Below are 12,740 nucleotides of genomic sequence, written 5' to 3'. Positions count from 1 at the left end.
AACCAGAAAGGAATTTATTGAGGAATCCAGGTTTGTCTGGCTCCAAAGCTCCAGTGTCTTTCTCCATTGTACCTTCTTTGCCCGTCCTATTTCTAAACTGTATTGAATTCCCCTGCTACAGCACTTGTCCTTTTTTATTTTAAATTTTAGTTGTGAGGATATCTTATTTCCTTAGGCTTCAGGATGCCTGAATTCAGGGCAGTGAATGAATCTACTTTCTATCCTTCATAATATCTTGCACAGTGCCTTACATATATTAGAAACTCAAATATGTAGTGACTGAATTAATTAACTTAGCAAATTATTAATATTTAGAACTCTCAATAGTAATTCTGACACTTTTATGCAGTATTTTAAACACCTAGATTTAGTTGTCTTTTTATTTTATTACTGCTTTTGGGTAAGGGAGGGGCAAAAACAAGTTAAGAAGCTACTCTTGTTTATACATTTTTGCTTTTTTTGGACTTAGATCTCCCACACAAGTGAATAATTCATCAGTGAAACCCCTAAGAGAACGCATCCATAAGTCAATGCAAGAGAAAAAAAATAAGGTATAGTTTAATGTACTGTCATAAAAACGGTTTTATTTATAGAAGAAATATAGAAACCTGAACTGGATATTATAAATATACATTGTACATGGAACAATAGGAATTAAATGGAAAATGAGTTATGATACTGACATATAGAAACTTTCCTTTTATACAGTCTTGGCTAATTAGTCTTTGGCTTATTCCATTTGCTGGACCTAAAATAAGGAAAGGAATAAGCACTTGCTATTGTAAGTGTTCAGTAAATATCTATTCAGTGAATGAAGGGGAAAATAAGACATGATTTTCACATTTACATTTCTCACATTTTAAAGTGAATCTTGAGAGACTATATAAATTCCATTTTGTTCCTGTCTGAAAACATTATGGCAGAATATCATTAATTGTAGATTAAGACAAGAAGAACATTTCACATTGTTCATTGACTAGACCTATTCTTTATATTTTTATATCTTTACTTGATTTGAACTAAGTTTTCCTGTCCTCATTTCAAACATTTGTGCCTGTAAGGAGCCAATAATATGTTTTTTAAGTGTTTAAAATTTTCTTGGTCTTATTTTTCAAAAAGAAACTTGGTCTTAACTCATTCGGCATACATTTATTGAGCATCTACTATGTGCTAGATATAGATACTCTTCTATGGTTGGAAATTCATTCATTTGTTCAACAAAATTTTCATGTAAAATTTACAATTACCTTAAATTATCAAACAGTTATTCATCTTGATACAACTTTGAGAACTCTATTTTGTATGCTCTTTATATTCCCATTTGGAAAGTTAGTCCCAATTAGCAGAACTCTTAGTTATCATCTGTTTTATATCCAAAACCCATTTAGTTTATATTAATAAGTCTTGTCTTTCTTTTGGTTATTTTTAGTTGTCAGTACTTAATACCTGTGGAATACATCAAAGTGTTTTATACAATTTTTCTATGAGTAAAATTTGTTAATCCTTTGTTATATTACATAAGTACTTATAGTCAAGGCATAAGATCTTTTTAAAAAAAATCCATTCTTTGGACTTTATTATAACCAGAAATATAATGTGTAAATTCTTTAATTTTTTTCCCTGCTATGGATACTGACAAACTTTAATATTTTCATTTAAAGATCATTGGGATAATACCCTTTAGTTCCATCCATGTCATTGCAAATGGCAAGATTTCATTTTTTTCTTGATGGCTGAGTAATATTCCATCGTATATATATATACCACATCTTCTTTATCCATTCATCTGTTGATGGACATCTGGGATCTTTTCATAGTTTGAACTAGAGGGTCTTATGCTAAGTGAAATAAATCAATGAGAGAAAGACAATTATCATATTATTTCACTCATGTGTGGAATTTAAGAAACAAAACAGAGGAGCATAGAGGAAGGGAGGGAAAAGTAAAACAAGACGTAATCAGAGAGGGAGACAAACATAAGAGACTCTTAACCATAGGAAATAAACTGAGGGTTGCTGGAGGTGAGGGGGATGGGAGAATAGGGTAATGGGGTGATGGGCATTAAGGAGGGCACATGATGTAATGAGCACTGGGTGTTATATGCAACTGATGGATCACTGAACTCTACCTTCTGAAACTAATAATACATTATATGTTAATTGAATTTAAATTTAAAAAGATCATTGGGGTATTTTGTTAGAATTAAGTAAATCAAAATGAAAAAGTCTATTTGAAGAATAAGAAGGTTGTTTTTTTTTTTTTTAGAAACTACTAAGAGTCAGCTAATTACCATAAAATGTATAGACTAATTTAGAAAGTTTTGGGAAGTAGAGGAGAGATTGTCTAATACAGTCTCATTTATAGATGTGGAGACCAAAATCCTGAGAAAACACCTTATCCAAGATCTCATAACTACGATGAAATGTTTTATGCCAGTGTGCAAAGCCATGGTTAAATACTAATGAGATTATAATTACATTGCTTCCGTTACCTAATAGTGGAGCTGGCTTAGTCTACTTGGCTCTGACACTAAAATGGCAATAGAGAGAGGAAGGAATTTGTGTTTATGATTGTATTTTACTGTACAGTGGTCTTTATAAAAGCAAAGTGTGAAAATAATTGGTTTAGCCAGGTATACAGCTGAACCATAGTCAGCTAAAGTATTTTGTTGGAATAACAAAAAATGTTACTAATACTTACTACTAAGTAACTATGGAAAAGTAGTTTAACAGCTTTTTGTCGTATTATCTGGTTACTTTTGCTCTTTTTGCATATAGTTCTTTTTTTAGTCATGGAAAGATTATATGATCTACACTTGAAATAGTGTCTTGGAAAGAGCACTTCAAAAATAGAAAATATTAGGGAGGGGGACCTGGGTGGCTCAGTCGTTAAGCATCTGCCTTCAGCTCAGGTCATGATCTCAGGATCCTGGGATTGAGCCCCGCATTGGGCTCCCTGCTCTGCGGGAAGCCTGCTTCTCCCTCTCCCACTCCCCCTGCTTGTGTTCCCTCTCTTGCTCTCTCTCTGTCAAAAAATAAATAAAATCTTTAAAAAAAAAATATTAGGGAACTTAGAATTTTGATGTTGTAGATGGTAATTGTGAAGTATCCATGTCATTATTATATGGGGCAAATTAACTTTTCTTAGATTTTAGTTTCTCATTTATAAATAAAAACAGATACCCCTCTGATCACAAAATCTTGTAAAACCATATTCATTTTAAGTCCTCGAGTTTTATTTCCTACTATTGATTATTAGGAAACTTGTCCATGATGGTCAAATAAACTCCCTTGTGATAGAAATCAGAAGGTTCTTCTGGAACCTTCATGGTTTTGATAGGAACCTTTAGAGAATGTTTACATCCCATTCCCCACACCCCCCATTCCAAGCAGTTTATACAAGTATCCTCATACCTCTTTCTTTTTTAAAATTTTTTTAAATTAACATATAATGTATTATTTGTTTCAGGGGTACAGGTCTGTGATTCATCAGGCTTACACAATTCACAGCACTCACCATAGCACATACCCTCCCCAATGTCCATCACCCAGCCACCCCATCCCTCCTACCCCCCTCCACTTGAGCAACCCTCAGTTTGTTTCCTGAGATTAAGAGTCTCTTATGGTTTGTTTCCCTCTCTGGTTCATCTTGTTTCATTTTTCTCTCCCTTCCCCTATGATCCTCTGTCTTGTTTCTCAAATTCCTCATATCAGTGAGGTCATATGATACTTGTCTTTCTCTGATAGACTTATTTCGCTTAGCATAATACTCTCTAGCTCCATCACATCGTTGCAAATGTCAAGATTTCATTTTTTGATGGCTGCATAATATTCCATTGTATGTGTGTGTGTGTGTATACACACACACACACCACATCTTCTTTATCCATTCATCTGTTGATGGACATCTAGGCTGTTTCCATAGTTTGGCTATTGTCTCATACCTCTTTCTTAAAAGATTTTCAAGAAGATACCTCCTTATATCCCTATAAATTAATTAGGTTTATTCCTTTCAGTTTGCACATTGGGCACAACTGGAAAGTCACATATACAGGTCTTTTCTTTATTCTGAGTCTAATGTTTTTGCCCATATACATACAATTATACATAGAATAATCAGGATTAATTAAGTAACTTAAGTGAACTGATCAGGAAAATACTGGATCTTTAAAACATGGTGTAGCTGGGACAGTGAAAATTAGGGCTCAGGTAGTGTGAAAAATAGACTGGCTATAACTCTGGTACCTTTGTAAGCAGTCAGGCAGTCCAATGCTTATGGTGTTAGAAAATTCTTAATTAGATATCCAAGTTTAACGTTTAGAGTCTTAGAAAACTCTGAGTATATCCAAATTAAAGTGGTAGATTGAGCTTGACTCATAGAATTTCTCTCCCCTTAAAATGTCTATAAAATAGTAACAACTAGCAAAAACATTCACCAAGAACAAACAATGAAGAATAATGCAATTAGATACAATAACTTCAAAAATGATGGCCAAGGAAAGAAAAGATTTCGGAGGGAAGAGGCACAGCATGACTTAGTGACTTAATATAGCCCCAGTCCCTGGATACTCTACAAGTGGGTTGACAAATCCTGAGAATTATCACTAATACTTGCCAAACTGAGGAGCCACCTAAGTGTGTGTATTCTTTTTTTTTTTTCCCCTTGTCAGAGAAATAGTAGAAGTGGCAATTAGATAGTAATGTGGCTTAAATGTGAAAAATGAACCCTGGAACTTATACACTTACACAAATGAAGCCTCCAATGTCACATAATGAAATGGGGAAGTTATCCAAATGATCCCCTTCCATTTGAATGAGATATAGTGGCTAAGTAGAGGGAGTAAACCTTTTTTTTTTTTTTTTTTGAAGATTTTATTTATTTATTTGAGAGAGAGAGAATGAGAGAGAGCACATGAGAGGGGGGAGGGCCAGAGGGAGAAGCAGACTCCCTGCCGAGCAGGGAGCCCGATGCGGGACTCGATCCAGGGACTCCAGGGTCATGACCTGAGCCGAAGGCAGTTGCTTAACCAACTGAGCCACCCAGGCGCCCCGGGAGTAAACCTTCCTATAGTACATATAATGTATAATAAACTCTTAGGAGAGAGTGTAGAACCCAGAAATATTTTCAAACTCTTTCCTCGGCTGAATGCTACTTCTGCCTCCACCACTCCTCAGGCTACTGAAAAATGAGGGCTAACAGAAAGTATGCAGCCTTCAAAATGTAACTGAGGAGAAAATAAAATGCTCTCAGATAAGGAGGGAACAGAATCAAGAAATCACTCACAGACGTGGAGGCTTCTGTGTTGAACTAGGATATAGTAGGTCATGGCAGAATACCATTTCTGCTATAATAACAAAATAAAAAGCAGATAAATAGGTGAGAATATATTTTAAAGACATAAGAAAGCTGTGTAAGCAAAGCAGTTTAAGTAAACTAAAAATCAGAGGGGGGTAAAGTCCTGAGGTGAGCAGCTTATTATCGGCTGCTTTCTTCCCTGGGATTATTTACCAGTTTTAGGTATGAGCCAAGGATTGATGCTGGCCCACGTGAAAGTCCTCTAACTGAGGGAAAGAGGAACCAACAAATATTGTGGGTATCTTGAGGTGCTGGCAACAATTTGGAAACTTCAGGAGCCCTGAATTCACAGTTATTTTTACCTATTGCACATATGCTGGATTTTGAAACTGAGTGGGAGGCTAAGAAGCTTCAATTTGGTAAACTAAAATCACCTATGCTCTTGAGATAGCTAGAATACAAGGCTCTGCTTGAGGAGTGGGATCTGCCTTCAACACATGGCTGTCTCCTTTCACATATTTGTCATATTCGGAAATGAAGTAAGATGGGAAGCCAAAGAGCATAATGTAAAAACCTCTGAAGGGCAGACTGAATCCTCCAGACTTTTAGGTCCGAGACGATAGAAATCCACAAAGTTCTTGACTGAAAGCCTGGGAGGGTCATTCCCAAGGAAGAGATAAAAACCAGAAGTCAAAATGTAATTGATGACAAGTGCAACCTAGCTCTTAGTCAGCTCAGTCCCTGACTGCATTGAGGTTATCAGCCCTTTGCTGTCTGCTTAATAGAAACAAAGGAAACCCTTCTAGATAGAAGAAGGTTCTTCATCTGGAGCCTCTACAGTTTCTTTATACACAGTGTCCAACATGAAATAAAATATACTGGACATGAAAAGAGATAGGAAGATTTGTCTTTTAATTAAGATAGAAAACCAATAATAGTGGCAGACTTACAAAAATCCAGGTATTTGAATTAGCTGATGAGGAATTAAAAATTTTTCAACATGTAAAAGTAATTATAGGAGAAGACAGGCAAAATGGATGAAAAATTGGGGAATTCCAGCAGAGAATTAAAATCTGTAAAACTGTATAGATATTCCAGAACTGTAAAAACTTATCTGAAATTAAGAACTCATTACATGAGCTTAATAGTAAACTGGACAGAGCATTAGGTGGCAAACCTGGACTTGAAGATGGGTCATTAGAAAAATTAGAAAAAGTCTAACATGTGCCTAATTAGAGTCCCAGAATGAGAGGAGAAAATAGGAAAGAAATGGTATCTCTAGAGGATATAATGATTGTAATTTTTTTCCAAAGCTTAATTGGTTCTTTTACATCAGGTGGTAGAAGACATAGGGAACAGATGTGAGGTCTTTTTTACTAATATAAAGTTGCATATGGGTTCCAATATTACAGACCCAGCAAACAAAAAATGTCCTAGAGTCCTTTGAGAATCCATTTGCAGCACATAAAAGTGCCACAGGGTGGGGCACCTGGGTGGCTCCGTTGGTTAAGCATCTGCCTTCGAGGGTGCCTGGGTGGCTCAGATGGTTAAGCGTCTGCCTTCGGCTCAGGTCATGATCCCAGGGTCCTGGGATCGAGTCCCGCATCGGGCTCCCTGCTCCTCGGGAGCCTGCTTCTCCCTCTGCCTCTCTCTCTCTCTCTCTGTCTCTCATGAATAAATAAATAAAATCTTAAAAAAAAAAAAAAAGCATCTGCCTTCGACTCAGGTCATGATCCCAGGGTCCTGGGATTGAGCCCCACATCAGGCTCCCTGCTCAGCGGCAAGTCTGCTTCTCCCTCTCCCTCTACACACCCCCCACCCCCCGGCTCGTGTGCGCGCTCTTGCTTTATCTCAAATAAATAAATAAAATCTTTAAAAAAAAAAGTGCCACAGGGTATAGATGATAAAGCTTTGTTCTAGAATAGTGCTCTCCAGTAGAACTTTCTATGGAAATGTTCTGTGTGCTAACACACAAGCATTTGAAATGTGGCCATTGCAACTGAGGCAGTGGATTTTTAATTTTATTTAATTTTAATTGATGAACGACATGTGGCTAGCATATTAAAACAGTTGCAGTTCTGGTAGATTAGAGATACCTACAAAAGGAATAATGGGAGACCAATGAGTAGAGGAAATGGTGCTCTGTGTGAGATGAGAATAAGATTTAAATAGGCAGAGAGAATGGAAGAGAGACTTCCAGGCGGAGCAAATAACCTGATGAAAGTATTAGATTATATCACTTGTATAGACTATATATTGGGTAGTTGTACAAAATAAGTGAATAAATAGTGTGGGTCAAGTTTAAGGAAAATATGGCTTTTGTGGTTTTAAGGAACAGTTATTTTTTGTAGGGCTTATTGTAAGGATATATGTATGAGAACCTGAGAAAGGTGGACTATTTAAGAACTTTAAAGGGCCAGTGGATATAATGGGGCTTAAGGATTCAGCTGCATGATTCTCAGTACGTAAATGTGATTTAAGTTTTCTCTGTGTATATGCATCTCTCTTGTTCTTTACCAAATGGTTTCACCACTCTGTTGAACAGAGTAGAGTTTACTTTGTACATGTTTTTCTGTCTCAGAGCTTTTGTCCTCGGGGTGATTTAGCTGTTCTTTGCCAGTCTACTTCTCTCATTTCTGTATCATATGGTTTTCTTTCTCTCTATTAAAGAGTAGAATCCATTCTGTAAATCTTTTTTTCTTCCTCCAAGCCTTTGCTTACTCATGTCTGTGTTCCCTCATACCTTCCTCTTGCATATATCTGTTATAGTCTTAAAATTTTACTTAATTCATTCATTCAGCAAATATGTATCAAATGCCTCCTGGGCTATGTCCTAGGCACTGGAGATACATCAGTGAACAAAACAGGCAAAACGCCTGCCCTCTTGGACAAGTCTTCCCCAGGTATTTGTGGGGCTGGGGTACAAGAATTTAAACAGAAGTCCTTGGCCCATCCCTACACCCCCTTTCAACCCTTGTTCTGTTCCACACCCTTAGGGATACTCCACCAAGAGGTGTGCACACTCTATTCCCCATAACCCTCACCATAAATAGTCAGCCCTTGAGCCTAGAGGAAGAGGCCAGTGCAAGTCCAGTAAGGAGGGGAGGGCCACAGGAAGGCTGGAGCAGGTCACCACCAGTTGCCAAACTAAGGGTTTTGTTCGTGGAGCTTACATTTTAGTTGGGAGAGGCAAATAATGAACAAAATGAACAAGTGAATTATGTGGAACATTAGAAGGTGCTGTGGAGTGAAATAAAGCTGGGGAAGGGAGTTAGGACAGTATGTTCCTGTGTGTGTGTTTTGGTTTTAGATAGGATGCTCAGTAGAGGTCTCTGAGAAGGTGACATTTAGCAAAGACTTTAAGAGAGTGAGCAGCTTTTTTCATTATAATGGATATGGGATGTTTTTATTAGACTGAACTAAAGTTGAATTCATTGGGCTGAAATAATGAAGTTGGTATTTATTGAGTACCTACTAAGTGTCAAGTGTTATATTAGACATTTTATATCCTTCATCCCAATTAATCCTTGTTCAATTCTAGAAGGCATCATTTTCTAGATCTTATAGTTAGTAAGTAAAAGAGCAAGGATTTGTATTCAGGTATAAGACTTCAAAGACTTTATGCTGTTTACAAAGAGTAAATAAAGGCATAGTAATTATAGTGAAGAGTCATAAAAAAAGTAATGCTACATTTAGGTTGAAAAAATTATCTTTCTGCGATTTAACAAAATAAATGAAATTTCACTGATGAAGAAATGGATTATTTGATGTATTTATAATCCATATACTATGAAGGGTAGCAAATCTGTTCTTTTGAAAAGATAATAATGTAAGAATGAAAAGATAAATTTAGAATATTTATTTTCAGTTCCATATTTAATAAGTATGTTGAGAATAATCTCCTTTTTCAAACTTGTTGATATATTTATCAGCCTAATGGGGCTTAGCACTTTCATTATCTTATTAATGTAGCTAACTCCAGGAAAGACTGTGACTTTACAGTATTTTGACTCATTTGTTTTAATTTAACTGGAGTCAGGCTTTCCTATGTGAAGTACTATTTTCCTCAAACTGGGAACCTACTAATAATTCCAATTTAAAAAGAGCTTGTGGCAAAAGGACTTTTCCAATTCTTGGCAAGTTTGAAGTTCATTGCAATTTTACTGTGGATAGAAATCTTTCCAAAGGGGGGAAATCACTCTACAAAGGAAAATGTTCAATCCTTTTCTCTCATGTGACTTGAACGTAAAATGATTTTAACAGCCATGTATGAATCTGGACATTATTCTTAGTTGTTTAGTACTTCAAAAGCACTTTCAAGAGGGAATTGTTTTGCTTGTTTGTGATTCCAAATCAAATACACAGAGAGATTTGGAAGATTTGCAACAGGAAGTAATCTCGGTGCTATGTAGCCACTAATCCTGTGCGAAAAATTCAACTTTTATGAACAAAGGAAAAGCAATCTCTGTTAAGTTATAAATAAAAGCCAGTGCAGCTTCTATTGTTTTAATAACTAAAATGAAGATGCTGATTATAAGTTCAGTTTTTGAGTTGCATTCCTAGAATAATTTTAGAGCTGGCCTGGTCCTGAGGAATCTAATTTAACAGATTTCTTACTCTACAGAAAAACTGTTTTCAGAGATATTATTACATTAATTAATTGCATGGTATCTACATGGATCTCTAGAACATATATAGCCCTTTCAAATTTTTAACTTTATTTAATTCTGACAGTTCTGTGAGATAAATATTATTCCCATTTATGTGTGGATAAGTGAGAGAGGTTCAGAGGTTTACCCAAAATCATTTAGTTTATAAGTGATAAGGCCAGTATTAGAACGCAGGTCTTTTAACTGCAAATCTGCTGCCTTTTCCATCACATCATTGTCTTTTTGTGCTGATCTTTTTAGCCAGATATCACATTGTTGGCTGCAGTCAGGTTCATGATCAATGAAAATCTCTAGGCCTTTTTCATATGTTGCTTTTAAGTCAGGTTTTCCTCACCCTCATCTGTAACTGATATTTTGAACTTAAATACAGGACTTTGTTTACCCTCACTCATTTGCATCTTATTGTTTTCTACTTATGGTTCTAGCTTTCTGACATCTTTTCAATCTTGAGTCTGTTATCCAATTTATTATTTCTTCCAGCTGTGTGTCAACAGCAGATTTTATAAGTGGAATGTCTTTGTAATCTCTTTAGTATTCTATGTGCGTATAATTGGAATTAATAAGTCATAACTGATAAAAAATGATTTTTGTACAGGGCAGGGAAGAGAAAACTCATATATAATCTTTTACAAAAAGAAAAAAATACCTTCAATGTAACTACTCAGTTATTTCTTTTTTTTTCTGAATAAATTTTGGAATTTAGTTAATACTGGTGTACAATTTTTATGAACAATATCAGTAACAACAAAAAGTCTCTTGCAACAATATAGGTGGTTATTGATAAAAACTATGAACAGGGGGTTAAATTAGGAAAGAAAGGAGTGCAAGAGACATAACAAAAGGCTAATGAGCAAGCTTGAATTTGATAGGTATAAATTCAAGGTACATAGGTACAAAATATAAGAATTAAAAATTATAACCAGGAATCCTGGAGAAATTTTATTTTTTAAATAGAATTAGCATAAATCTGAAAAATTTGAATGACTGTAAAATATTTGTGGGCAGTAAAGTTGAGGGGTGAGTTAATTATACATTTGTCAAACACACAGAATGTACAACACCGAGAGTGAACCTTAATGGAAATTATGAACTTTGGGATAATGATGTACCATGCATTTGAGCACCTGAAAGATATCAATGATAAATAACCCTCCTTCAATTTCCTTGTTCTTCAAGTCAGGTAAAATTAAAATATTTAAGGTTTTAATATGCCATGCAAACAGGGGCAGCTAGTCAATTACATGCATATTTACAAATAACAAGAGTTTTACTACAGGGGATGGAAATTTTAAGCTCTTTTCTCCACAAGTGACTCAATTCTGACTACTCTTGTAGTGCTACATTCCCAGTAAAGAGAGGGTTATTAATTTGATTGATGAAAAATCAGTGATTGGACCACAGTGAGTACTGGACATTCCTTATTTTGTCTTAATAGGAGTGAAACAGAAAATGGCTATTTAGAAAGTTCTGAATCACACTTATACTGACTTTGTGTGTTTAATTGCACTGTTTTGTTTCTTATTTTAAAGAGTACGTGACCCTAAAGTATGTGGGTCTTTAGATCAATTACTTTTACAATACCACCCAAGTCTTTTTGTATCACTAACTTTCATCTTCAATCATTTTCAAAGCTCTCAGAAAAACAATTTGAGGTAAATGTAATAAATTATAAGATAGAAATTTTCAATGTCAAGGTATGCTATTATTTTAGTATTATAGTAATATACATTTTTTTTGCTTTTTAAAAAATTTTATTATGTTATGTTAATCACCATACATTACATCATTAGTTTTTGATGTAGTGTTCCATGATTCATTGTTTGTGTATAACACCCAGTGCTCCATTCAGTATGTGCCCTCTTTAATACCCATCACCAGGCTAGCCCATCCCCCCACCCCCCTCCCCTCTAGAACCCTCAGTTTGTTTCTCAGAGTCCATAGTCTCTCATGGTTTGTCTCCCCCTCCGATTTCCCCCCTTCATTTTTCCCTTCCTACTATCTTCTTTTTTTAACATATAATGTATTGTTTGTTTCAGAGGTACAGGTCTGTGATTCAACAGTCTTACACAATTCACAGTGCTCACCATAGCACATACCCTCCCCAATGTCTATCACCCAGGCACCCCATGCCTCCCACCACCCACCACTCCAGCAACCCTCAGTTTGTTTCCTGAGATTAAGAATTCCTCATATCAGTGAGATCATATGATACATGTCTTTCGCTGATTGACTTATTTCGCTCAGCATAATACCCTCCAGTTCCATCCACATCATTGCAAATGGCAAGATTTCGGGGTTTTTTGATGGCTGCATAATATTCCATTGTATATATATACCACATCTTCTTTATCCATTCGTCTGTTGATGGACATCTTGGCTCTTTCCACAGTTTGGCTATTGTGGACATTGCTGCTATAAACATCAGGGTGCACATACCCCTTCGGATCTCTACATTTGTATCTTTGGGGTAAATGCCCGGTAGTGCAATTGCTGGGTCATAGGGTAGCTCTATTTTCAACTTTTTGAGGAACCTCCATACTGTTTTCCAGAGTGGCTGCCCCAGCTTGCATTCCCACCAACAGTGTAGGAGGGTTTCCCTTTCTCCACATCCCCGCCAACATCTGTCGTTTCCTGACTTGTTAATTTTATTTATTTATTTATTTATTAAAGATTTTATTTATTTATTTGACAGAGAGAGAGATAGCGAGAGCAGGAACACAAGCAGGGGGAGTGGGAGAGGGAGAAGCAGGCTTCCCGCCGAGCAGGGAGCCCGAT

At 36.0% G+C, this 12,740-nt stretch overlaps 1 protein-coding gene across 2 annotated transcripts in view; it reads left to right on the top strand.

The window, feature by feature from the left end:
• Positions 1-12,740, top strand: part of PARPBP (PARP1 binding protein) — a 71,655-nt gene that overhangs the window by 47,593 nt on the left and 11,322 nt on the right. For both annotated transcript variants that reach the window (XM_064590727.1, XM_045872732.2), the window contains one exon: positions 470-551. In XM_064590727.1, the coding sequence (XP_064446797.1) occupies positions 470-551 (82 nt within the window). The remainder of the gene's footprint in view (positions 1-469; positions 552-12,740) is intronic.

Source organism: Mirounga angustirostris, unplaced genomic scaffold (genome assembly GCF_029215605.1).
Source record: "Mirounga angustirostris isolate CCGP_5_RB_7025 unplaced genomic scaffold, mMirAng1.0.hap1 SCAF_5, whole genome shotgun sequence".
Lineage (NCBI taxonomy): Eukaryota > Metazoa > Chordata > Mammalia > Carnivora > Phocidae > Mirounga > Mirounga angustirostris.
The sequence above is the reverse complement of the archived record's forward strand: the minus strand, read 5'-3'. Positions and strand labels throughout refer to the sequence as shown.